The sequence below is a fragment of the Triticum urartu genome, chromosome 7A (genome assembly GCF_056163025.1).
Source record: "Triticum urartu cultivar PI428250 chromosome 7A, HENAU_Tu73, whole genome shotgun sequence".
In the NCBI taxonomy this organism is placed as follows: Eukaryota; Viridiplantae; Streptophyta; class Magnoliopsida; order Poales; family Poaceae; genus Triticum; species Triticum urartu.
Window position 1 is genome coordinate 303,711,772 of NC_141879.1, and position 24,953 is coordinate 303,736,724.

Below are 24,953 nucleotides of genomic sequence, written 5' to 3' on the forward strand. Positions count from 1 at the left end.
AGTTCAATTGCCAAAATCACGTCACCCAATGATGCACATTGCAGTTGAATCGACCGAATAAAGATAGTATGGAAGAAATCATACCCGGATTAGAAGTGACCGCATCCTCCATCACCTCATCATCATCCCTGTAAGCTGAGGTCCCGGAAGTGGCAGCACTGACAATTCCAAAGTTCGTCCAGTTAAAACAAGAAAAACAAACAGCGCGGAGCGTCGAGTGAATACAAAGAGAGACACTCATGCGGAGGCGACGGGGATATCAATCTTGATCTTCGGCAACGCCTTCCGAGTCCTCGGCTCTGCAACTTTGGGGTGCTTTGGCGCCTTCTCAGTCGGGGTTGGTGAAGAGATCCGAGGACGCTTCGAAGACTGACCAGCCTGAGTAGTTGCCTTGTCGCGGGCACTCGACCGTTCTTGGTCGAGCTTGGATCGCCTCTCCCTGGGAGGGGGCGACTCGACTTCTTCTCCATCACTTGAGTCGTCGCTTCCTACATCCCCTTCACCATCGGAAGTCCACTCGCCACTATCGCCGCCACTCGCCTCGCCTTCCAGTGCTTGCTCTTGCTCCCCGTTGGGCATTGAATACATTTCAATAATGGCCTGAAAGAAAGCAGGGAGAACAAAGTCAGTCGACGCAATATAGGCAGCTGCGCGAGTGAATTCAGATTACAAGCAAAAACTCAGAATCAGACCTGCTCTGGTGCATGAGACTGGTCGAATGGGGGAACTCCTGGCTCCCCTGGGATTGTCCTTGTTCCCGGTAATGCCCGACAGCCACTTCTCCAGTGTGTCGTCGTCGACCTCCTCCGGGTGGATCCGAGTGGAGTCTTCAAGACCCAAATACATCCACATCAGATGGTCTCGAGCTTGAAGAGGCTGGATGCGCCGCTGAAGGAAGACCTCCAAGAGATCCATACCAGTGACCCCGTCACGAATAAGCTGGACCACTCGATTGACCAACACCTTCACATGCGCCTTCTCCTTCGGGAGCACCTTCAAAGGGGAGGATTTCTCCACTTGGTCCATGGTAAAGAGAGGGAGGCCAGTCGATTGCCCTGGCGTCGATTGGTCTTTACAGTAAAACCAGGTCGACTGCCATCCGCGAACTGAGTCAGGAAGAATCATGGCCGGAAAGGAGCTTTTCCCTCTCGTCTGGATGCCAAGACCCCCACACATCTGGATCACTTGGGTCCTCTATCACTCGGATTAGCCTTTTTCACTGTCTGGGAGCGACAAGTGAAAATATGCTTGAAAAGACCCCAGTGAGGCCGGCAACCCAGGAAATTCTCACACAAAGAATTGAAAGCGGCGAGATAAACAATTGAGTTGGGGGTAAAATGGTGGAGTTGTGCCCCAAAGAAGTTCAGAAACCCTCGAAAGAAAGGGTGAGGAGGCAAAGAAAATCCACGGTCGACGTGGGTGGCAAGAAGAACACACTCACCCTCCCGAGGTTGCGGCTCAGATTCCTTCCCCGGAAGCCGCGCCGAGTCATAGGGGATCAGCCCCCCTTCGGCCAGGTCGTCGAGGTCTTCTTGGGTGATCCTCGAGTGGATCCAGTCGCCCTGGGTCCAGCCCTTTGGCAGGCCGGTCCGCGAGGAAGATCCGCCCCGGCTGGTCGCCTTCCCCTTCGACCTCGCCGTCGCCTTCTTTGCCCGCTCCAGAGCCGTCGTCTTCTCCTTCCCCATTGTCGCCGGCGAGACGCGTACGGAGCGGTGATGCTGGGGCGAGAGCGAGCGCAGCGGAGGGGCGTGAAGAGGAGAAGAGGAAATGAGAACGCACTGTTCGGGAGACTCCGGTCCAACGCCTTATATGAGGCCGCTTCCGAGTGGCTGACGGGTAGGCCTAGGTGGCTCTGTCAAATCCCGTAACGATCGCGCGCGCGATACGTGGCGAAAAAGGCGGCGCGGGGATCGAGGCGGCTCCGCTCTATCCCATCCGATTACTGCGGCCTCTCCCGTCCTACGCGCTTCCCAAAATTCGGATCCCACGAAATCTGCAGGCAGCAAACAACTTGTCAGACCAAAGATCTCCGCACCGTCACTCGAAGCCTTACAAGTAAAGAAACTCACTCGACGAAGAATTAAGAATGGATCAAGGTGACTGAAAAGGAAGTTGCTGTCATCACTCAGGTCCGTTGATCCGAAACAAGATATGCTCACGGCATGAAAAACGAGTCGGAGAAGTTCTCAACTCCTTCCCCACTCAAACCTCGATCCATTCGGGGGCTAATGATGAAGCTATGTACCTAGGGTAGGGTCATGGACCTGTCCTAACTGCCCTACCCAAGGACATCTCTAGAAGAAATCACCTTTCAATCGACTTGGAGGTGTTCCACTCGACAGACTCAAAGACACTTGACCAAGAAGTAATCACTCGACCAAGATCCAACCACTTGACGGCCAGGAGACCTAAAGTCACTCCGCACGCTAACGGTCGGTCATTAAGTAGCTTTTATGGTCATCATAGCACTTTATTACTAGCGTTACCAGTAACGCCCTGCCTTAATGTACATTGAACCCTTTGTAACGTGGGCTGGCCAGGGTCCTGGCGCACTCTATATAAGCCACCCCCTCCTCCGAGGCAAGGGTTCGCACCTCTGTAATTCATACTCACATAATCCAGTCGACCGCCTCCGGGCTCCGAGACGTAGGGCTATTACTTCCTCCGAGAAGGGCCTGAACTCGTAAACCTTGCGTGCTTACAACTTCTCCATAGCTAAGATCTTGCCTCTCCATACTTACCCCCCTACACTACTGTCAGACTTAGAACCACGACAGTCGAATCAACAAAAGCTTGATTCCTTCTAGGTATTAAGGGGCAACTTCACCTGCAAATGGTTAAGAGGCTCACTGGACCATTAGTTCTGATTTACTTTTGTTTGGTGTAATGCAAATAGCATACATGATATATATTTGGTGGAATCTACGGAAGTGATTGAGCAGTAGTTACTATTTTGATGGAAAGCTCGATTCCTTTGTTTCTATTGAAGATGTGATTTTTTTACATGCATCCACAGTACCTTTGGAAAAACATTGCACAAAACCGTGCTCCAGGTGTATAGTTGGCAAAAAAAAGATGGAAGATGAAAAAGTTGTGGGTCTTCACTATTCAGGAGCTACACATGGCAAATTGCTGGTTAAGTCCGCTGAGTGATTGCACCATTCTCCTTGGGTGGTGGCAAGTTATCACTATGGAACTAAGGAGTGCCCTCTCAACATCCTTTGAAGCTTCTCTCCTAAGCAAACACATCACATACTCCATCACCGCTGTATCACAAGGCAGTGTGATCCTCCCATCATTTGTGAACCCACACTCCCCCTGAGACATCCTTAAGAGTTCCTGGAAGACTCTTGTGCAGAGGCACACCAAGGGGATCTCATACCGCCTGCCGTCAGAAGAGTAGACAACACGGTGGCCCTTGTCTGCAACTGTACTGCAGGATGGGTGCATCTCCTTGCCCACTATCGTTGCCCTTCTTCGCCCGATAGCTGCCTGCCACATCTTGGAAAGTTGAGCTAGCTTCTTGGAGCTGATCGTGGTCGCTTGTTTTATTTTTTACCAAGATGGGCTGTGACTCTGAGAAGAAATGATCAGAGAAAAAGTCGGTTTGTGTGTGGTGATGGTTTGTGCCATGAGCATGTGTTTGTAGGAAGCAGGTGTGATGGGAGGCTATGCATCTTTGGTTCCACTACCATCAAAGATAGCAAGTTGTCAAGGGACAAGGCATTGAACTCCCTGTTGAGATGTTGCTATATGTGGCCGCAAGATTTAGTGCACTGGACCATTATCCTTACATGGTGGGACATCTTTACTGGCTTTGTATGTAGCTGGCCATACCTGTGGGTTGAGAATATTTTGACACAGAAGTAAAAAAAAAATATGCCGGGCGCCATTGTAGGATTTTCTAGATCTGACATAACAAGCTTACTAGCAAAATATCCTTTCTACGGACAAGAATTTATAATCGATCATATAGGGATTTTCTTTAAAGGTGGGAAAGAGATGTGTGAGGTGTGTGAGGGTGCCATCACGGCCACCAATTCCCAAAATAAGGTTTCTTGGTTACATGGCTTCAGATGCTTTACATTTTTGAGCTGCCAAGACAAATTAGAACATTACTTGAGGCCTCTTTAGAGCATCTCTAGGAGACCCCTTAAAAATTGACCCTTAAAAACGCATATAAGGGGCACTGTAAACTATTTTTACGGTGCGAAATTGCCCTGGACAGAGCATACCCCGTAGATAAAACTGTATCCCACTGTAGCTCATATTTTTTCTTTTATTTCCTTCTTCCTCCCTCCCGGCAGAGCCCGTCTCCGGCCACAGCATGCCTTGCCCTGGCACCTCTGCTCGCCCCAGCGCCGCCCGCCTTGCCCCCGCGCCGCCTGCCCCGACCGCGAGTTCCCTGGCGTGCCTTCCTGTCCCCAATTGAGCCCGACACCGGCCACCACTGCGCGCGCTCCCCGGCGTGGCTGCGTGAGCTCCCCAGCGCCCCCTGCCACTACGTGCGACCCGCCCACCCTCCTGCCGCCCATCTCCGGCGTCGCCCCTCCCCGATTCGGGCCGTCGGTGGCCTGCTCCGCCCTACCCATGGACAGCCTCGCCTCGACAGTGGAGGTCGAGCCGGCCGCAATTCGGACCAGCGGCGGCAAATTCCGGCGTGCGGCGGCTTCTTCCGACGTGCGGCGACGGATACCGGTGAGTTCCGGGTAAATTCCGGCCAGTTCAGCAGCGGCGTACATATACTCGTTCGACGTAAGGCAATATACATCCGACGAGGTTTAACTGGTTTACGGGCTGAACTGTATACTGCCTTCGAAACTGTACATATAAGGTTCTCGCGGATGAATTTTCAGTGCCCTTTAAAAAGTTTAAGGGCCGAACGAGTTTTTTCGACCGAAACTGTAAACACCTCTATTTTTTACGGGTTTGATCAGTTTAAGGGGTCTGCTAGAGATGCTCTTAGGGGGTCTTATGGCTGACCTCTGAGGGGGGAGGGGCTCCACGAAAAAAGAACTCCCCCCTCCTCTCCCGCGTTGCTCCCGCAGGCGGCCGGGAGGGCCACCCCAGTGTCGCCGGTCTCTACCTCTCCTCCCACCTCCTTCCCTCGCCGTTGCCGAGTCGCGCTGCCGGGCAAAGTCCGGTAGGTGGCGGCGGGGCGTCCTCTCCCCTCGGCTGGCGGAGGCTGGCGCGGGCGGGCGTCCTCTGGCTGGTGGCGGCGTGCTGGGCGGCGGGGTGCGGCCGCATGACGAAGGGCGGCAGCTAGGGCTCGTGCGTGTTCCATTCCCACAACTGCGTCTGGATGTGGCGTGGAGGGCTGCACAGAGCGCCTCTAGGGTGGCCGTGGTGGCTTGATCTGGTTTGTCCAGATCTGGCCCCCGGCTCCTTTGGGGTCGCGGGGCTCCCCTCCGGTCGTGGTGGCGGCCCTTGGGTGGGACTCCCCTCCGGTGACGGGTGCTGGCACCGGCTGGGGTTCTTCCGTACTTCGAGCTGGTCGGCGTGGGTGCTTGTGGTGGTTTGCACCAGCCATCGGCGTGGTTGCGGCACGACGGTTGGCGTGTGACGGCGGGGTGCGGGGTGATGGTGACTGCCTCGTTCTCCTGGGTTTGGACCGACGGTGCGCGGGGCCGGGCGGGCCGCTGGAGGTGCCAGCCGCGCGCATAACGGGGAAAGGTTCGGATCTATGGTTCGTGCTCGGGCGGGCTAGGTCAGGGCCCGGGGCGGATCAGAGCAAGTGCTTCAGGTAGGAGAGGTTTGGCTTGGCCCGGGATGTGCTTGCAGGTATGGTGCTCGATGGTGGTGGTCATGTTAGCGTTGCGTCGGTGCGGGGATCGGCGCCGGTGACCACGGACACGACGTCGAGTGAGCTCGCCTGGCCAAGGGTTGGGGCTGGCTCGCCAGCGGCCGTCGGCAATCTCGTGAGTCGTGTCCCTCCCAGTTCACCGGGATTGGCTAGTGACACAGGTGTTAGTGCCTCCTACGATGGAGGCGCCGACCCAGACTCGGGGACTGATGTCGGGCTAGGAGTAGATGGTGTGTCGTCACTCTTCCTATCGTGGTTGAGTGCGTTGTGATGTGAGCGGCGCACGCTGTCTCGCGAAAGGGATGCCGAGGCGGTTCACATGGTTGCTCTTCGGCGGGCAATTGCGGTGGTGGTGGCTCTCCTCCCGGGTTGTGTGGGCAACGGGAGGTGTTGCGACTGGTAGCTCGGACGTGCCCTCTCTCTCGGAGGGGCGGCGTCCTGATCCGGATTTGGGGACCTGACATCGTCGCGTTCCTCATGGCGGCCTCGTGGTGGCACGGGTGAGTTGCCGAGCGAAAGCTTCATGCCTTGGCGCCGACGACGGCGTCACCCGTGGGTACCGCACTCTTCTTGAAGACGTCGTTGTGGTTCTCTTTGTGTCATGGCTCCAGGTGAAGATCTTTGTCCGTGTGGACTCGGCAGCGGCGACGCTCTGTGCCGTTCTCCCTATTGGGGGCGTTGTCGTGGAGCTTAGGTGTGCTAGGTCGTAGCGTGGGGTGTGTTTAGTTCTCTCAGTGCTCTTTGTTGGTAGCATAGTCACGTGCGTTCTGTGTCTACCAGTTATCTCAGGATTGGCTTTGTAAGACGGCTACCTCACCATCTTGTATCGTTCGGTCGTTTACTTCTTCGGGTGTTGCTTTATATATAAAGCGGGGCGAAAGCCTGTTTCGAGAGGGGGCTCCACCACCTGAATATATTACTCAAAGTTTCAAGGACAGAGTTTGGCACAAGCAGGTCTAAATGTGAAGAAAGGCATAGGCGCCAAGCATTAGTGTCATCCTTATGACCGGCCTTGGTGAACCGATGAGACCAGTTGGTGAAGTTGTCGAGGATGTTCCTGACCGTGGTTTACATGATGGAAAACCATGGCATTACGGGCGCCCCAGGTCTTACATAGGATAGCAAGAACCGATGACCTCTGAAGTTATGTTTAAACCATTCGAAGCAATGTGTTATTGGTGTGCCTTATTGTTCTTAAGCCCTATTAGGAGGGAATGCATTGTGTTATCAGGTCCAGGCTTCAGTATTTGCAATCATATTTTTATGGATGAGGTGAGGACATTTATCAGGGCTTCTGAATCAATTGTATAGCTAGTAGGTGAACAAATGGTCCATGACTCCCGTGTGTCATCAATGACACTAGTTGGCAACTGGCAGGTAAGAAGACCATGAGTCTGCTCATGCAGTGTTCGCTATAATGGAGGCAATGTGATTTGAACTGGATTAATGCGGTTGCTACATACATTTGTGGTCCTGGCAGAGGCCATAGCTGTGAATAAGTGGTTAGATGATTGGATACGCACTGCACAAGTGGGTAACTTAGGATGTTTGATGAGGCCTTCCTTAGCTGATAGGCCTCACTTCTCTTTTGAAAAGTATGAAGCTCACTTCATGGGCTTCGCAGTAGTACTAGCAAATAGAAATACTGAGTATTGAGTTGTGTAGTGGCTAAGAGATATTACTACAACATGTAGGCTCCAGAGTCATATGAGGCCTACCGAAGCACATCATTTGTTAATGGTGTATAGAGGATTGGGTCTGCTAGTTGGGTATATTACTTAAAAAAAAAGACATTAATCCGGTTAGGAAGGTTGTTGGTTGTTCAGGCAACTTGCTCAACAATTTCATATGGCCATTGCACCTTGTGGTCTGATTATTTTGATATTTTCCAGCATCTCACATGCAATCCATTTCTTAGTTTTGTTCATGTGATTCCTACTTGGCTTCATTCCTAGTTGGCTTCTGTGGTGACCTCTCTAATACAGTGCAGAAACTGCACTAGCAGTAGTAGCACTAGATATTGTTTCAATTGGCTAAACTTGATTCTTTCTTCTTCTAATCACAATGTGATTATTTTTACATGCATCCATCTGTACATCCACAGTACGGCACCCTTGGAAAAACGTTGCACAAAAGGTGTGCTCCAAAAGTACAACCGGGAAAAAAGATGGAACATGAAAACAGAAAGAAGAATCTGGAGATGTTCACTCTTCAGGAGCTGCGCACAGAAAATTGCTGGTGAAGTCCAGTGGCTGCTTGCATCATTCTGCTTGGGTGGTGGCAAGTCGTTATTATGGAGCTGAGAAGCGCCCTCTCAACATCTTCAGAAGCCTCTCTCCTGAGCAAACACATTACATACTCCATCATTGTCGTATCACAAGGCAGTGTGATCCTCCCCTCACTTGTGAACCCAAACTCTTCCTGCGACATCCTGAGGAGCTCCTCGAAGATCATCGTGCGGAGGCACGCTATGGGGATCTCGAAGCGCCTCCCGTCGGAGGAGTAGACAACGAAGTGGCCCTTGCCTGCAACTGAGCTGCAGGATGGGTGCACATCCTTGTCCGTTGTTGTGACCCTTCTTCGCCCGATGGCACTGATTCCTTGCCACTTCTTGGAAAGTTGAGCTAGTTTCTTGGAGCTCATCATGGCCACTTGTTTTGATTTTGAAGATGGAATGTGTCTCTGAGAAGAAATGATCAGAGAAAAAAGGTCAGCTTGTGTGTGGCGATGGTTTGTGCCGTGATCATGTATTTATAGGGCGTGTGTGTCATGGTAGGGTCTGAATCTTGTACAACTATCACAAAGACCAAGTGTTCCAGAGACAACGCCATGAACTCCCTTGGTGTGATGTTGCTATCTGTGGTTGCAACTTGCAAGATTTGTTGCCCAGGACCATTTTTTCTCACATGGTGGAGCCATCTTTGCTGGCTAAGTGCATAATTCATCATCACAGCTGGTTGAGCTTTAACATGCGCACACGGCGGTACAAAGTTTTGGGTACAGCCCTTTAACTAGCTTGATTTGAGATAATGAATATATTTACTGACATATTGGCCCTTTTATATGCTATTATGCAGTTTTTGCGTGCCTGATTAATTTTGTATTGCGCATGTTCAGTGTTATCTTAACATGAGGTGCATTGCATCATTCCGCCATCTTACGATTTCAGGAAATCTTAGAGAAGTTACCCTGCTTCATGCACTGATTTTCCTCATCTCCCTTTCGCCGCAAGTGTCATGTGATTGACTCAAGATGACTTAACTATCACCACATCTTCTAGAAAGGTGGATCATGTAAATGTAATGCAATGATCTGAGCAAACTAGAGGTTCCATGTTCCTATTTAAACTTTTTAATTCAGGCTTCAGCTGATACAAAAACTCGTATTTCCGCTTAGATTCTACTATAGGCTTGGAGTTAGGAACCTTGGGGGTTGGCCAAGCAGTACTACTGCTATTTAGGTTAAGACTTAAAAAACACCAATTACTTACATACATAAATACAGCTATGTTTCTACCACTAGTCGAGGGTGTTTAAATTCCACAGGATTTTGTCAAACTTCCCAATGGCTCTGTATGCATGCACCCCAATCCTGTGCTTATTACCATACCACTATAGGGTTTACTGGTCACATGGCTTCAGGTGATACTCTTCATGAAGGATCAACGGTTAAGATCCGAACATAAGTTTAAACCTTGCCAAGTAATTTGTCATTGATGTGGTTTGTTGTGCTTAAGCATTTTTCTGTTGAGAAGCTAAAACAATGTGTTCTTGTTATGGTTTAGGAGGGAACGGACTGAAGATAAACGCATCGTATTATCAGATCTAGGCTTTTTGTATTTGGAATGCTATTCTATGGATGAAATGAGGATATTCCTTGGTTGTGAATCTGATGTATATCTGGTAGGTGAGCAAATGGTCCATGACTTACGCGTAGTAATCACTGACAGTAGTTGGTGAGCAAACAAGGCCATGAGTCTATCCATGCATTGTTGGCTACAATGGAGGCAATGTGATTTAAATTGGATAGTACTGGGCCAATTTGCAGTTGGCGCATGCACTCGTGGTCCTTGCAGAGGTCCTAGCTGAGATGTGGTGGTTAGATGGTTGGATACGTACATACTGCAGAATTAGGTTACTTAGGATGTTCCGCAGGGGCTTCCTTGGATGATGAAGCTCATTTTTCTTATTTGAAACTTATGAAGGTCAGTCACTTCATGAGCTTCTCAGTGGTATACTAGCAAATATCAGTACTGCAGCATGTAGGCTCCAGATTTTGTAGGAGGTTTACAGAAGCAGCACCTTTTGTTAATTGTGTATAAAGAATTGGATCTGCTGGTTTGGTACAGATTTTGCCGACGTTAATCCAGTTAGGAAGGTCTTTCTTGATTCAAGCAACTTGCTTACAATTTCATACATCATTTGGTATTGGAACTCACTTCTCTGATGGCATCCATACATAAAAGAATATTGTAGACTCTAAAACAGTGCTCCCTCCTTCCCATGGTATAATGTTATTACAACCTAGTAGTAACAATATAGTTTCTTTTCATTTGTTTCGCCTTCACTGTATAGACTCTAAAACGTGTGTCTTCTTGGTGTTATCTTGTAGTACAAACATGGATTTAGATGCATTTGAGAATGAGAAAAAAAAGTAGTAGATATTGTTTCAATGTGGTAAGCTTGATCCTTGTATTCGAAATCACAATGTGATTATTCTTACATGCATCCATCTGTACATCCACGGGACAATTGGAAAAAATCTGCACAGAAGTGTGCTCCAAAAGTACGTCCGGGAAAAAAAAGATGGAAGGTGAAAAAAGAAAGAAGCTGCCAGATCTTCGTTTTTCAGGAGCTGTGCACAGTGAATTGCTGGTTAAGTCCGCTGGGTGGTTGCATCACTCTGCTTGGGCGGTGGCAAGTCGTCACTATGGAGCTGAGGAGTGCCCTCTCAACATCTTGGGAGGCCTCTCTCCTTAGCAAACACATCACATACTCCATCATTGTTGTATCACAAGGCAGCGTGATCCTCCCATCGCTTGTGAACCCAAACTCCTCCTGAGACATCCTCAGGAGCTCCTCGAAGACCGTTGTGCGGAGGCACACCAGGGGGATCTCGAACCGCCTCCCGTCGGAAGAGTAGACAACGAAGTGGCCCTTGCCTGCAACTGAGCTGCATGATGGGTGGATATCCTTGTCTGATATTGCGAACCTTCTTCGCCCAATGGCGCCAATGCCCTGCCACTTCTTGGAAAGTTGAGCTAGCTTCCTGGAGCTGATCATGGTTGCTTGTTTTGTTTCAAGGAGATGGGCTGTGACTCTGAGATGGAATAATCAGAGAAAAAAGTCGGTCTGTGTGTGTGTGTTGATGGTTTGTTCCATGATCATATATTTATAGTGGGCAGGTCTGGTGGGAAATCTGCATCTTCGTTTCCACAACTATCACAGATAGCAAATCGTCAGGGGACAAGACCATGAACTCCCTTGGTGGGATGTTCCTATCTGTACGTGGTTGCAACTTTGAAGGACTGAATGCATAGGACCACTGCCTCTCACACTGTCAGGAACCTGACCTTGGGCAACGCCAGTGACTTTAGTCCCACCTCGGATATGGGAGGAGGCTAGGAGCTTCTTATAAGGGAGAGTGCCACACTCCCTTCAGGCCGGTCTTTTAGGATGTTGTGGGCTTTCTGCTTATAGTGGAGTGTCCGGTGCGCACCGGAAACGTCCGAGCATATGCCGATGGACCGGGAGCTGGGCCTGGGTTGCTAACAAGTGGTATCAGAGCTGGGCCCCACGCCACCCTAAGGGGGGCTTCCCTAGGGGGGTGGGGTGTCAGGAACCTGACCTTGGGCAACGCCAGTGACTTTAGTCCCACCTCGGATATGGGAGGAGGCTAGGAGCTCCTTATAAGGGAGAGTGCCACACTCCCTTCAGGCCGGTCTTTTGGGATGTTGTGGGCTTTCTGCTTATAGTGGAGTGTCCGATGCGCACCGGAACGTCCGAGCATATGCCCATGGACCGGGAGCTGGGCCTGGGTTGCTAACACACACATGGTGGAGCCATCTTTGATAGCTTGGTACGTGACTGAGAACCACAGTGGGTTGAGCTGTAAAGATAGCTGTACGAGACACTATCTTGTTTACTGATAATTGTGCTTGAAGCAACATATCTTGGATAATAAAAATATTTACCAACTTGCTGCCCCTTCCGTGCGTTATTATGCAGCTTTTGTTTGTCCGTTAATTTTGTATTCCACCTGGCTCAAGGAGAATCCAAAACTGAGGTCTACCGTTCTCCCATATTATGATTTTGAGAAATTTTACAGAAGCCTTTTATGTTGCTTTTGCTGATTTTCCTCCTGCCCCTTTTTGTTTCAGGTGCTATGTGATTGGCTCAAGATGATTCAGCTATCATCACATTTTCTAGAACGGTGCAGTGTGTAATATAGAATTGTGCCAACAGTTCCGTGTGATTTTGTTTTGACACCAGTTAGCAAAGCAGCAAGGCCATCATAAATGTGGTCATGCGATGTTGGCTATAACAGAGGCAATGATTTGAACTGGATATCGGTGGGTCGACATGCAGTTAGTGCATCGGGGTCCTTGTGGAGGCCAAAGTGGTTAGATGATTTGCGACGTACGTAGTACGATAGGCAGTGGTGCCATGTTGGGCAGAAGCATTATTCAGACAATTACTCAAGTTTGAGCTTTCGTCAACACGGAGGGGACATTTAGGACAGCGTCAGCTGGAGAGCCACCATCAAGTGGGTTCCTTGGGATGTTTCGTGCGACCTTCCGAAGCTTACAACATGTCCATGGCCGTGGTACTGAGTACTGATCCGTGCGGTAGCTGAAAGACATGAGGGCAGGGGAGCATTGTAGGGCCTAGAGAGTTAAGAAGCAGCTTCCTTTGTTACGCATTAATTTGGTTAGGAAGGTCTTGGTTGGTTCAAGCAGCTTGGTGGACAATTCAATACGGCTGTTGTACCTTGTGGCCCGGCCAAATTGATTTCCAGCACCAATTCTGTTAGGAAGGTCTTGGTTGTGACGCGGCGCCCTCATTTCCTTGCTTCTTCCTGCCATCCCTAACAGGCCTACAGAAATAGTGCAGCTAACCTGGTTATCATCTCAACCAAATTCGTGGACAACTGGAGATCATTTGGTACTAGCGCCAATTCTTTTGTCAATCGTTTGATCTCATTTTGTGCTGAAACAGGCTTCTTGATGGCATCTAGTGACGCACTTAGCGAATTCGTGAGTTGGCATATATAGTTTGTACTTTCTTACGCTTTATTTTGCATCGGAATTCGAGATTAAATCATATGCGAAGACTGGACGTCCAGATGCAGCAGTCAGAATGATGAAAAAAGCTTGTTATGGCTCTTGTTTCGTAATGTACTTCCATTTCTGCTCTTTGCTTTTGTGTCTAAACTTTTGGCTTGAAGGCCAAGATTCTGTTGAACCTGCTGTGGCTGGTTTCATTCCAACAATATGAGACCCAGCAGGCTACTCCCTGATGATCTAAAAATATATAGATATTAAAGATAAATTTCCCGTCTTTATAATTTTTCCTTTTGAGAAACTCACAGTGGTTTTCATTCATTTCCGAGCAGGTTACGGTCATGTAAAGCAGAATTACGCTGAAGCAGCTGTGTGGTGACGGAGGATTTCCCATGGCTGCAGGCTATTACCTATCAGACAGCATGTCTGTTCGGTGTAAGCTGGGGAGGGGTCTGATTCTGGGAGAATCTTGCAAAAGAACTGGCCCATGATCCTTTTACACATTGATATGCTGACGTGATAGTAATCACATGAGCCATGAACTAAGATGATTGACAGCTCTGGAGCACACATCTGATCAGCAGAGCATACAGGTGCAAGCTTGCAAGCACACTCTTGACCAAATACTGCTCCTGGATGCAAAGGTATTTATTTCTTTTTACACGGGTTCAAGTCCCTTCTACACAATGCGGTAAAAATGGGTATTCCAGTGCGGTGGGCCATATATATATGTCATCAAAGCACGGCACCTCAAAGCGGAAATTGCTTTCAGCTCCCGGGCATGAAGCCCAGATTTTAAATTATTCAGAAAACTTCTAAGTTTCAATTTTTTTAAAGAATACATAGATATGGATGTATACTACTTGTTTGTAAAATTTCTCGGTGAAATACCATTTTTGCGAACCACAAAAAGAGATCATGGATTTCTAACAGATGTACTATTCACCATAAAAGTACTCCCTCCGTAAAGAAATATAAGAGCGCTTGAGCGTTTAGATCACTCTCTAAACGCTCTTATATTTTTTTACGGAGGGAGCACATGATTTTTTTTGTGTAGACCACATCAAAACGTATCTCATCATGAATTTTAGAAAACCTATAATTTTATTCATATTTATAATTGTTACAGGTACATTGATTTGGATTTAAAATCAAAGAAATTACAAAGTAACTCCTATGACAAAGATTAATTTGTATGTTCACGGGTCAGTCCAGTTACAGATTAATTTGTATATGGCCTGGCCCAGGCTTTGTATATGGCCCACCCTAGGCAGATTTGGGCTCCAAATAGTATAGTACGCTACACTCTGACTGACTGTGTAAGGGAAATTGTTGGGCGCTGCTATAGTTCGTCTGTTACGAGCTGTATGCATGCTTCGGTCGCAACGCACGGATATGGGCTGGCTCAATACAGCGGCAGCTCACGTTACAGTGCTTATCTATCTGGCTCACCCATCCCTGAAACAAAAATCTATATGGCTCACCCACAAATGGACACATACGTAGGCATGTAGGCACACACACTATTTGCTTCCTTTTTTATTTTCTTTTTTATATTTCAAATATTCTAAATACATATACTTCCAATTAATTTATTTAAAATTAACATTTGCAGTGCATTCGGAGAATGTTAAAATGGTGTGAATTTTTTGTTCCTGCAATTTTGAAAAATGTCCGTGCCATTAAAAAAGACGTTTATGACATTTATAAAAATGTTACCGTGTTTTTTTTTAAAATCATGACACTTTAAAAGTTATATAATGTGAAAAAATGTACGTGCAAGTTAAAAAGATGTTTCGCACTATTCTAAAAAGTGTGTGGCTTTAAGAAAATGTTTAAGAAAATCTTCACACGGTCCAAAAATATATTCATGACATTTTAAAATTATGTTACTATGATGTAAATATGTTCAGGTGATATAAAAAAAAGTACCAAACAACAACAATAACAATAACAAAGTCTTTAGTTCCAAACAAGTTGAGGCAGGCTTGAGCTGAAACACATAAAATCTCGCAAATAACTCATGGTTGGGGTACATGGATAACCAGTCTATCCATGACTAGTTCTTTGGTGATATTCTAGTCCTTCATATCTCCTTTTATGGACTCCTCTCATGTTAACTTTGGTCTACTCCGACCCCTTTTGACATCATTAGCACGCTTTATCTATCCTCTATGCACTGAAGTTTCTGAAGGTCTGCGCTGAATATACTCAAGCCATCTCATACAATGTTTGACAAGCTTCTTTTTAGTCGGTGCTATCCCAACTCTATCTCGCACATTATCATTCTGGATCCAATCACTCCTTTGTGTGGTCACGGATACCATCTCAATATGCGCATTTCCGCTGCAACTAACTGTTGAGTGTGCCGTCTTTTAGTCGGCCAACACTTGATGACGTACAACATTGTGGGTCGACTGCCGTCCTATAAAATCTGTTTTTTTACCTTTTGTGACACTCTCTTATCACATCATCCTATAAAACCTGCCTTTTACCTTTTATGGCACTCTCTGTCACAGAGAACGGCAGAAGCTTAGCGCCACTTCATCCATGCGGCTTTGATTTGATGGCTCACATCCTCATCGATAACAACATCCTTCTACGACGTTGATCCCAAATATCCAAATGTGTCCTTCTGAGGTATCACCTGCCATCAAAACTAACCTCCTCCTCGTGCCTCGTAGTACTGAAACTGTACCACATGTACTCGGTATTAGTTCTACTAAGTCTTAAACCTTTCAATTTTAAGGTTTGTCTCCATAGCTCTAACTTCTTGTTAACCCTCGTCCGATATTATCGACTAGCATCACATCATCCACAAAGAGCATACACCATGGTATATCTCCTTGTATATCCCTTGTGACTTCATCCATCACCAATGCAAAATGATAAGGGCATAAAGCTACCCTTTGGTATAGTCCTATTTTAATCGGAAAGTCATCAGTGTCCTTGTTCGAACATTTGTCACAACATTATTTTACATGTTGATGAGGATAACAAACTATGTTGGGACTTTGTGTTTCTTCAAGACCCACCACATGCAGTGGCAGAGACAGGGGGGCCAGCAGGGGCCCTGGCCCCCCCTAACATCCCTAATTTGCTATTAGTTTGAAGATGAACAGTGTAGAAATTAGGAACAAATACATGCATCAGTGTAGTTTGGCCCCTGTAATCAGAAATTTGAATCATTTGGCCCCCTAATCTTAATTTCTTGGCTCCACCGCTGACCACATGACATTCTGTAGTATCTTATCATAGGTCTTCTCCAAGTCAATGAACACCATATACATGTCCTTCTTTTGCTCCCTATATCTCTTCATAAGTTGTCGAATCAGGAAAATGGCTTCCATGGTTGACCTCTCAGGCATGAAACCAAACTGATTTTTGGCCACGCTTGTTATTCTTCTTAAGCGGTGCTCAATGACTCTCTCCCATAGCTTCATTATATGGCTCGTCAGCTTAATTTCATGGTAATTAATACAACTTTGAACACCCCCTTTGTTCTTGAACATTGGTAGGCATCTTATTTTCCAAACATGAGGTTGAAAAGCTTAGTTAGCCATAATATCACTATGTCTTTGAGGGCCCATCGTATTGCCTCCTTTCATTCTTTTTAAAGGCTCCCTGACCTCAAACTCCTAGATTCGCCGCAAAAAATGCCTTCTGGTATCATCAAAGAGTCGTACAATTCAATGGTAGAGCTCTCATTCTCTACATTGAATAGCTTGTCAAAGTACTCTTGCTATCTATGCTTAATCTCATGGTCGGTCACCGGGAGTTCATCTGCTTCGTCCTTGATGCATTTGACTTGGTCAAAATCCCCCATCTTTCTCTCTCGGATCTTGGCTTATCTTATAGATGTCCTTTTTGTCTTCCTGGTGTCTAAGAGTTGGTAGAGGTCCTCATACACCCGACCCCTTGCTCCACTCATATCTCGCTTTGCGGCCTTTTTTGCCACCTTGTACTTCTCTATATTGTCTGCACTCCTATTCAGGTGCAACTGAAACAATTATTCTTCTCATTAATAGCCTTTTGGACATCATCGTTTCACCATCAAGTATCTTTAGCTTTGCTTCTACTTCCCCTGTGCACTCCAAACTTCTCTGAAACCACTTAATGCAAGTCGTCATCTTCATCCGCATATTGTCTGCATCACCTCCTTCCTTCCAAGGGCCCTCCTTAATGACCCTCTTATTGAAAGCCTAAGTTGTCTCCCCCTTAAACTTCCACCGCTATGTTCTAGCTATTTTGGTATGCTTATCCCACCGGAAATGAATCCGAAAGCGATCATCAGCCATCACAAGCTATGCTGAGGGACAACACTCTCTCCGGGTATCACCTTACAATCTAGGAAAGCACGTCTGTCTTCTCTTCTTGAGAGGATGAAATCAGTCTGGCTAGAGTGTTGACCACTACTAAAAGTCACTAGATGTGATTCACTCTTTTTAAGAGGGTGTTAGCTACGATCATTTCATAGGTTAGAGCAAAGCTTAAGATATCTTCTCCTTCTTAATTCGTGATGCCCTAGCCAAAGCCTCCATACACCCCTTTCAAAGTATGTGTTAGATGTACCCACATGGCCATTGAGGTTTTCTCCTATGAAGAACTTCTCGCCAACAGGTACACTCCTAATCATGAATTCTCCTATGAAGAACTTCTCGCCTACAGGTACACTCCTAATCATGTCCTTCAGGCCTTCCTAGAACTCCCTCTTAGTTTTCTCACCGTGGCCTACTTGCGGGGCATATGCGCTGATAACATTGAGAACTAAGTCCTCGCTTGACCAGAATAATCTGGTCCCCATGCCTCTTGACGTCTACCACTCCATACTCGAGGCTCTTGTTAATCAAGATGCCTACTCCATTTCTGTTTTGCAACTGTCCCCGTGTACCATAGCTTGAAGCCAGTATCCTCCACCTCATCTGCCTTCTGTTCCCTCCATTTGGTTTCTTGGACACAAAGGATATCAACATCTCTCCTCACCACTCTATCGACTAGCCCCCGTAGGACCCTACGCTCCAGCTACCTAAGCGGGTCCTCCTAGGCTCAGATAACTTCCTTTACCCATCGCACTTGTCGAGTATGCGAAGACCCTTACTCATTTTTCGCTACGCCCGGGCATCGATGTAGCACACCACTAAGGATGCGATGACCTGATCCTTGCTCACTTGTCACCATATCCGGATCAACATATGGTGTGCCACCAAGGGGGTGACGGCCTGGCCCTTGCCCATTTGACACCACACCCAGGTTCCGATATGGCGCGTCGCTGAGAGGGTTACGCCCCAACGATGTTCTTCTAGGTTTTATCTCCATAACAGTGGCTGGAATTTGACGTTGGCTTGCCAAGTCTATCACAACCCTCCTTAACCAGGGTTTCATACCATCCAGAAATTTTTCTACGTGTATTTGAAAATGTTAACATTTGTTTTAAAAAATACTGAAACATGTATTTGACAAAACGTTCATCATGTATTTGAGAAATGTTCAATGTGTATAAAAAATGTTATGTGTGTCTACAAAAAATTGGCAACGTGTATCGACAAAATTTGACATGTATTTGGAAAAATAAATGAAAAATAAAAGAAAAAAAGAAAAAATTGAAGAAAATCGATTAAAAAGCACATAAAGACAAAGAAAAAAACACAGAAGGTTCCAGTCTGAAATGGTTCCTAGAACCTTCGCAAAACGCTCCATGGGATAGCGTTGGGCTGGCCCGTTTAGTGGAGCATCAGAGGCCAGGCTAGGCTACATCTCATAATGAGCGAGATATCGTCTTGGCTGTGCAGTGCCAGCCGATATGTCACACAGCGATTATTTATCACCTAAATCAAGTCATCAGAGATGTCTTGCTGAAGGTTCAAAATAATTGGGCTGGCCCGTTTGCTCGCGCTAAATAGAACCTTTGCAAACCCGCTCCAGGGGATAGTGTTGGGCTGGCCCGTTTAGTGGAGAGTCAGAGGCCATGCGAGGCTACATCTCATCATGAGCGAGATATCGTCTTGGCTGTGCAGTGCCAGCCGAAATGTCGAGCAAAGATGTCTGGTCGCACGGGATATCAGGCGCGCTGCTAGCCACTACAACCACGTTACACTTGTGGTTAGTACTAGGGGCGCGACCTGCTTTATGCCATTTGAGCCGTTTTCTTTCTTTCTCAGATATCGTAGATTTTTGTATTTTCTTTCTGTTTTGTTTGATTTTCTTTGTTTTATTTTGATACGTTTTCCTTCTCCATTTTTTCATTCTTTTTTGCATTTTGTTTCTTTGTTTATTTAATTTTCTTTTCTCTTTTCTGTATTTTGTTTATATTTTTGGTTTTCTTTGCTCTTTTGGTTATTATTCTACATTTTTTGTACATGTCAACAATATTTTTCAAATACAAGTCTAACATTTCTTCTTCATTTTTTCATTTTTCTTATGTTTGTTTTCGTTTTCACTCTACATTTTCATATATGTCAAAAACATTTTTTAATAAGTGATCAAAATTATTTGTATACATATTCAACATTGTCAGAATGCTTATTCAACATTTTTCAAATACATGTTCAATTTTTTTTCCAAATACTCATTAATTTTTTTTAATATTTATTAAACATTTTGAAATACTTGTTCAACATTTTTTAAATACTTATTCAACATTTTTCAAATACTCTTTCAACAAATTTTTTCAAATACATGTTCAACATTATTAAAATACTCATTCAACCATTTTTAATACTTATTTAACATTTTTAAATACTTTTTCAACATTTTTAATACTTATTCAACATTTTCAAATACGTGTTCACCATTTTTCAAATACTCGTTTAACAATTTTTAGTACTTATTCAACATTTGTCAAATACTTGTTCAACATTTTTATTACTTATTCAAATAAATTCCAGTACTTGTTTAAGATTTTTCAAATACTTTTTCAACATTTTTTCTATACTTTTCCAACATTTTTCAAATACTTGTTCAAATCATCCAAATATATGGTCGCGCTATTCGTCACTCTGTGTAAGGGATAGTTATTCTTCACCACCCCCCCCACCCCCCCCCTCCCCCCCCCCCCCCCCCCCCGCGCTCTATTTTACCATCAATGCACCGTAATTTTACGTTCCGTAAGTTTTGTTTAATTTCGACGCAAAAAGGGACCGTAAGAAAATATATAATCGCCGTAAAAAATATTTTATGTTATGTAAAATTACAAACATAAAAACATAGTCTAAAATACACATAAACTGTAAATTTTCTTATCTTATGACCTATATTTTTATTTTCTTATGTCAATTTTACGTAGTGAATCAATAGGAATGTAACTATTTGAATTCGAAATGTAATTTAATTATGAAATGATCGTAAGATTACCTCGGATGAAGAATAACTTATTCTGCAGCCTGGGTGATGAATAGTAACACTATATATATGAAATGGGTTAGTACTCCTAAGAGTACATACTCTCATCTTTAAACCGCATGCACACACGTCCTAGCGGGTAACAGACGCCTGCCCGTTTAGTCTTTGTTTAATTATATTTAATCTAATTAAACAATTCGATACGGACTCAATTATCTTCCTAACTCAAACAACTCCCGTGACAATAGGTATTTTCGTTACCCATTAATACCTAGCTAGCCAGGCCGACTCGGCCGACGTCGGCGCTCACCGGCGGAATCAATCATTGGTGATCTCCGGTGGATTTAATCCACAAGATACATCAGCGTGCAGCTCATCTTATGGCCATCGAAGCACATCCTACTGAGAGGTGAGCTGATCGTTAATTAATTGATCTATCGGGCGGCAATGAGCTAATCATTTCCTTCACATGCATCTAGCACCTCAACCGGCTGATGGATCAGAGAGCACGACACAACCGGACTTGAGGTTGATTGAAATCTGAGGTCAACGATCTGTTCTTGAACTTTTTGTGCATGCCGATTCCACGGCTAGATCTGCAACATATTTCTATCCATTGATCATAATCCTCTTGCTTTGCTTCCAGATCTGAAATAAGAATATACGGTCCCTTTGAGGAGATGGGTCTCATCGTTTGCTGACATTAATTCTGTGAACGGAAGAATATTTGTGTGGTCTATGGTTGTCACTGGAGGCATGCGGCTTAGGGCGTCTAGAACGGAAGAATCAATTCAGTGGCTTCTGGTGGTCAGTTGAGGGTGGCAACATCATGCGTGGTGTGCTTGTCGATCTCCAACGTATTCTCACGGTCATATGGCCAGCGGCACCCAGCTAGCCGTAAACTGATTACTGGCATACTTCTTAATTACTTCTGCTAGTGGATAAATGATCAAATGTACCCAGCTGTTGTTTCGTCTTGGGAAATTGGTATACCCAGCAAAAGGAACAGTAGCTCCGGTTGCTAATTTACTGTGTAGAAACTACTAATTTTATTAAAGCTAGAGGATCCTACCTGTTTAGTTGTCGAAGAGTACACTACCTTGCTTCCTTTATGTTAGTATCAGTTTACTGAACTTGCTGCTTTAATTTTCTATTTGTAAAAGGGCATATGCACTTCCCTCTTCAACGAGTGCTTCATTTTGCTTTGCAGAAGCCGTATGTGCTTGATGCTATATAAAAAGAATTTAATACCGCCGATGTTTTATCTGGTTTCTTACTCTTTTACCTATACTATTGTTTGCTCAGTGCCATACAAATTGTACATGTTTTTGCTGAATCTTCTTTTTGAATGGAGTAAACCTTTTTTTTTGTTATCTTCATTCTGAATACTCCTTAGTTTGTAGTTATTTATATTTCTAAGTGAAGTATATTAATAACAATAGTATATGTTCCTTTACCCAAAAAAGAGTCACAATATGTGGTATATACCCCATTAAAAAAGTATATACTAATTAAAAAAGTATATGCTTCCAGACCAAAATAGTAGTAGTATATACTACAATTTAAAAATGTACGTACTCAGCTACAAAAAAAATTATATAGTCCATACCAAAAAAAGTAGTATATATTTGTCGTGCACAAATAGTACATACTTGTATGTAGAAAAAGCTCTATAAACTACAATGCAGATAGCAGTATATACACTGATGTGAAAAAAAAAGAGTTCTTCCATAAGAAGTGGTATATACTCACATAAAAAAGTATATGCTTCCAGACCAAAAAAAGGAGTATATAATACAATATAAAAAACAAGTATATACTTATACTCACATAAAAAAGTAGTGATGCTCCTTACCAAAAAAAATAATATATATTGGCCATGCACAAATAGTACATATACTTTCCACACAACAAAAAAAACATACTACACATACTTTGCATGTAGAAAAACCTTTATATACTACAATTCAAATAGCAGTATATATACCCTACAAAAACAGAGTACGATCTTTCATAAGACGTGGTATATACTCACGTGCAAAAAATAGTATATATTGGCCATGCATATATTTTTTATATAAAAGTGCTGAACTACTAGGCTCGTGGTAGACTTGAACGAGCGCAACCTTATCCATTTAGAAGGATCCCTCAAATATCTCTGTTCACGCATGCATGCAATTGAAAATCATTTATTCAGCCGGTGCAATGATCAGTAAATAGATCTAACAGCCGATCTAACAACCGCTAGCCTGTTTAGTCTATAGGAGTACATAAATATTTCTCACCCAGGGTAATGAATAGCGCGACCCTATATATATATATATATATATATATTCTTTATCCCCCTCTATTTTACCATCAATGCCTCGTAATTTTACGTTTCATAAGTTTTGTCTTATTTCCGACGTAAAAAGAGACCGTAAGAAAATATATAATCGTTGTAAAAAATATTTTATGTTATGTAAAATTACAAATGTAAAAATAGTGTAAAATACACATAAACTACAAATTTTCTTGGTTTATGATCTATATTTTTATTTTCTTGTGCCAAATTTTACGTAGTGAATCAATAGGAATGTAACTATTTAAATTACAAACGTAATTTAATTATGAAATGATCTTAAGATTACCTCGGGTGAAGAATAATTTAATTCTGATCACAACCTGAACTGCCTGAGTAACGCGCCTGAACTTCCCTCTGTACAAACCCGACCTTCGGGCCATCTTCTCAACCGTGGCTTTCCTCATGAATTATTCTTGTTAGTCATGTTCTATATGATGTTAGTGTAATCTAGAAATGTCTTTTAGCAACATAATTTTTTTCATGAAAATGGTTGTATACTCCTAAGAGTACGTACTTCCGCTCCTCATATATCACATAGATAAATCTTTTATACCCCTTTATTATTTTTAATATACTTCATTATTAACTACTAGATACCTTAAAATGATTTTAATGAAAAAAATTATGTGAGTCTACATATTTTTAAAGGTTTACATATATACTGATTTGTTCGTATGTGAGAAAGGTATATTGCAAAAAGTACGTCAAAAATGATATTTTTTCCACAAAACTCGTATTGGGGCATCCCAAAATATTTAATAAAGTATATTGAGAATGATAAAGAGATATAATTAATACGTCTACAGGGTATGTTGAAGATGGAAGTACATACTCCCGGGAGTATAGATAAATAAATACAAAACTAAAGCAAAAAACAAAAATAGAAAACAGAAGAAAAAACAGGCCATGGCCTCCTGCGCGGCTGGGCCGGCCCATCTTGGCCACCACCGACGCGGGGCTTCCCCCGGTGCTCGCTTAAAGCGAGAAATAGGGGTGCCCGAAATGTCGACCTTTGTTCTAGACAGGGTTTCCGGGGTTTTTCTCTGTCAGTTTTTTTCTGGTTTTTATCGCTTTACTTCTAGTTTCTCTATTTCTTTCTGTTTTGTTCTGGTTGTATAGTATTTTTCTTTTTTCTATCCCTTTAATTTCATAAATATAACTATTATGCATACATGAACACATATGATGAACATTCTGTTTCATGTATATGGTTATCTTTTTCAAATCCATGATTTCTTGAAAAAAACACGTCAACTTGTTTATTACATGAATATTTTTGAAACACGTGATGAACAATTTATTGCACATATGAACATTCTTATGTACGTACATGAATGTTTTGACAACTTATTTGTTAGCGCATTACTCAGAAAAATATTTAAAAAAATCCCAAGATTATATTTAGAAAATATAAGAGGGCCTTATGGCATTTGCCTTACTGTTTTCAATGCATAATAACGCACCAAAGGCCCGCCAACACCCCTCCCTTCGCTTCCCGCCCGTCGCCCAACTGTCCACATTCATGCTGCTGTAGAGCACATCGTTTCACATTAAAGACGGCTCAGAGCGGATGCGACCTCTCACCGCCTTTGTCATTGAAGGTGCCCCGGTTGAGGGCGCCGCCCGCTGCACGCCCGGCTGAACACGCCTCCTCGTTGCATTCAAACGCCTCCATTACACCCGCGTGGAAGCCGAGAAACCTACTCCGGCCACACATCTGTTCACGAGCGGGCTGACATTAAACGCAACGCCGGGCAGGCTCCTCTCGTCTGCTCTTTATTTAAACAAGGCCAGACGCTAGGTAAGAATCGCACCACTCCGCCGCTCTCCATCTCCTCCTTCCACCATTTTCTCCAATCATTCAATGGCATCCGACAAGCTGGAAGAGCAGTTCTCCGGCATAAAAGCCGTCTGGGTGACCTGCCGAGCCCGTCTGATACGAGCTAGGCAGCTCGCTGCTCCACCTCCAAGCCCGACGGAGCAACTCGCAGCTCCAAGCCAGCTCGAGGAGGAGTGTCAAGTTGCTCCAGTCTGCCACGGCGGCATGGGCATCGTCGCTGTCGTCGATGACGCCGCGTTGTATCATGCCTCCAGTGCCTACGATCGCGCCATTTGCCGTCGATGTGCGCGTAGCCGTGCCATGCATGCGGAGAAAGAAGCCGGCTTGTGCGGATCGACGAGGTGGC

General features: G+C 44.7%; 1 protein-coding gene, 1 long non-coding RNA gene and 2 pseudogenes across 2 annotated transcripts; 1 reads left to right on the forward strand and 3 right to left on the reverse strand.

Annotated features, from left to right (window-relative positions):
* Positions 1-3,108: 3,108 nt before the first annotated feature.
* Positions 3,109-3,639, reverse strand: LOC147959383 (auxin-responsive protein SAUR36 pseudogene; annotated as a pseudogene).
* Positions 3,640-4,103: 464 nt separating this feature from the next.
* On the forward strand, positions 4,104-21,511 carry LOC125518784 (uncharacterized). Its single transcript, XR_015611320.1, has 5 exons — positions 4,104-4,698; positions 12,183-13,729; positions 20,672-20,832; positions 20,903-20,968; positions 21,070-21,511. It is a non-coding gene; the product is annotated as an uncharacterized LOC125518784 (long non-coding RNA).
* Positions 8,015-8,550, reverse strand: LOC125518783 (auxin-responsive protein SAUR36 pseudogene; annotated as a pseudogene).
* Positions 10,651-12,176, reverse strand: LOC125518781 (auxin-responsive protein SAUR36). The gene has a single exon (XM_048683648.2). The coding sequence runs from the start codon at positions 11,083-11,085 to the stop codon at positions 10,651-10,653; it is 435 nt and encodes a 144-aa protein (XP_048539605.1). The 5' UTR covers positions 11,086-12,176.
* Positions 21,512-24,953: the final 3,442 nt, after the last annotated feature.

Bases quoted from the DNA above. Each gene is read 5' to 3' on its own strand.
- LOC125518781 (XM_048683648.2), bottom strand. From the start codon at position 11,085: ATGATCAGCTCCAGGAAGCTAGCTCAACTTTCCAAGAAGTGGCAGGGC.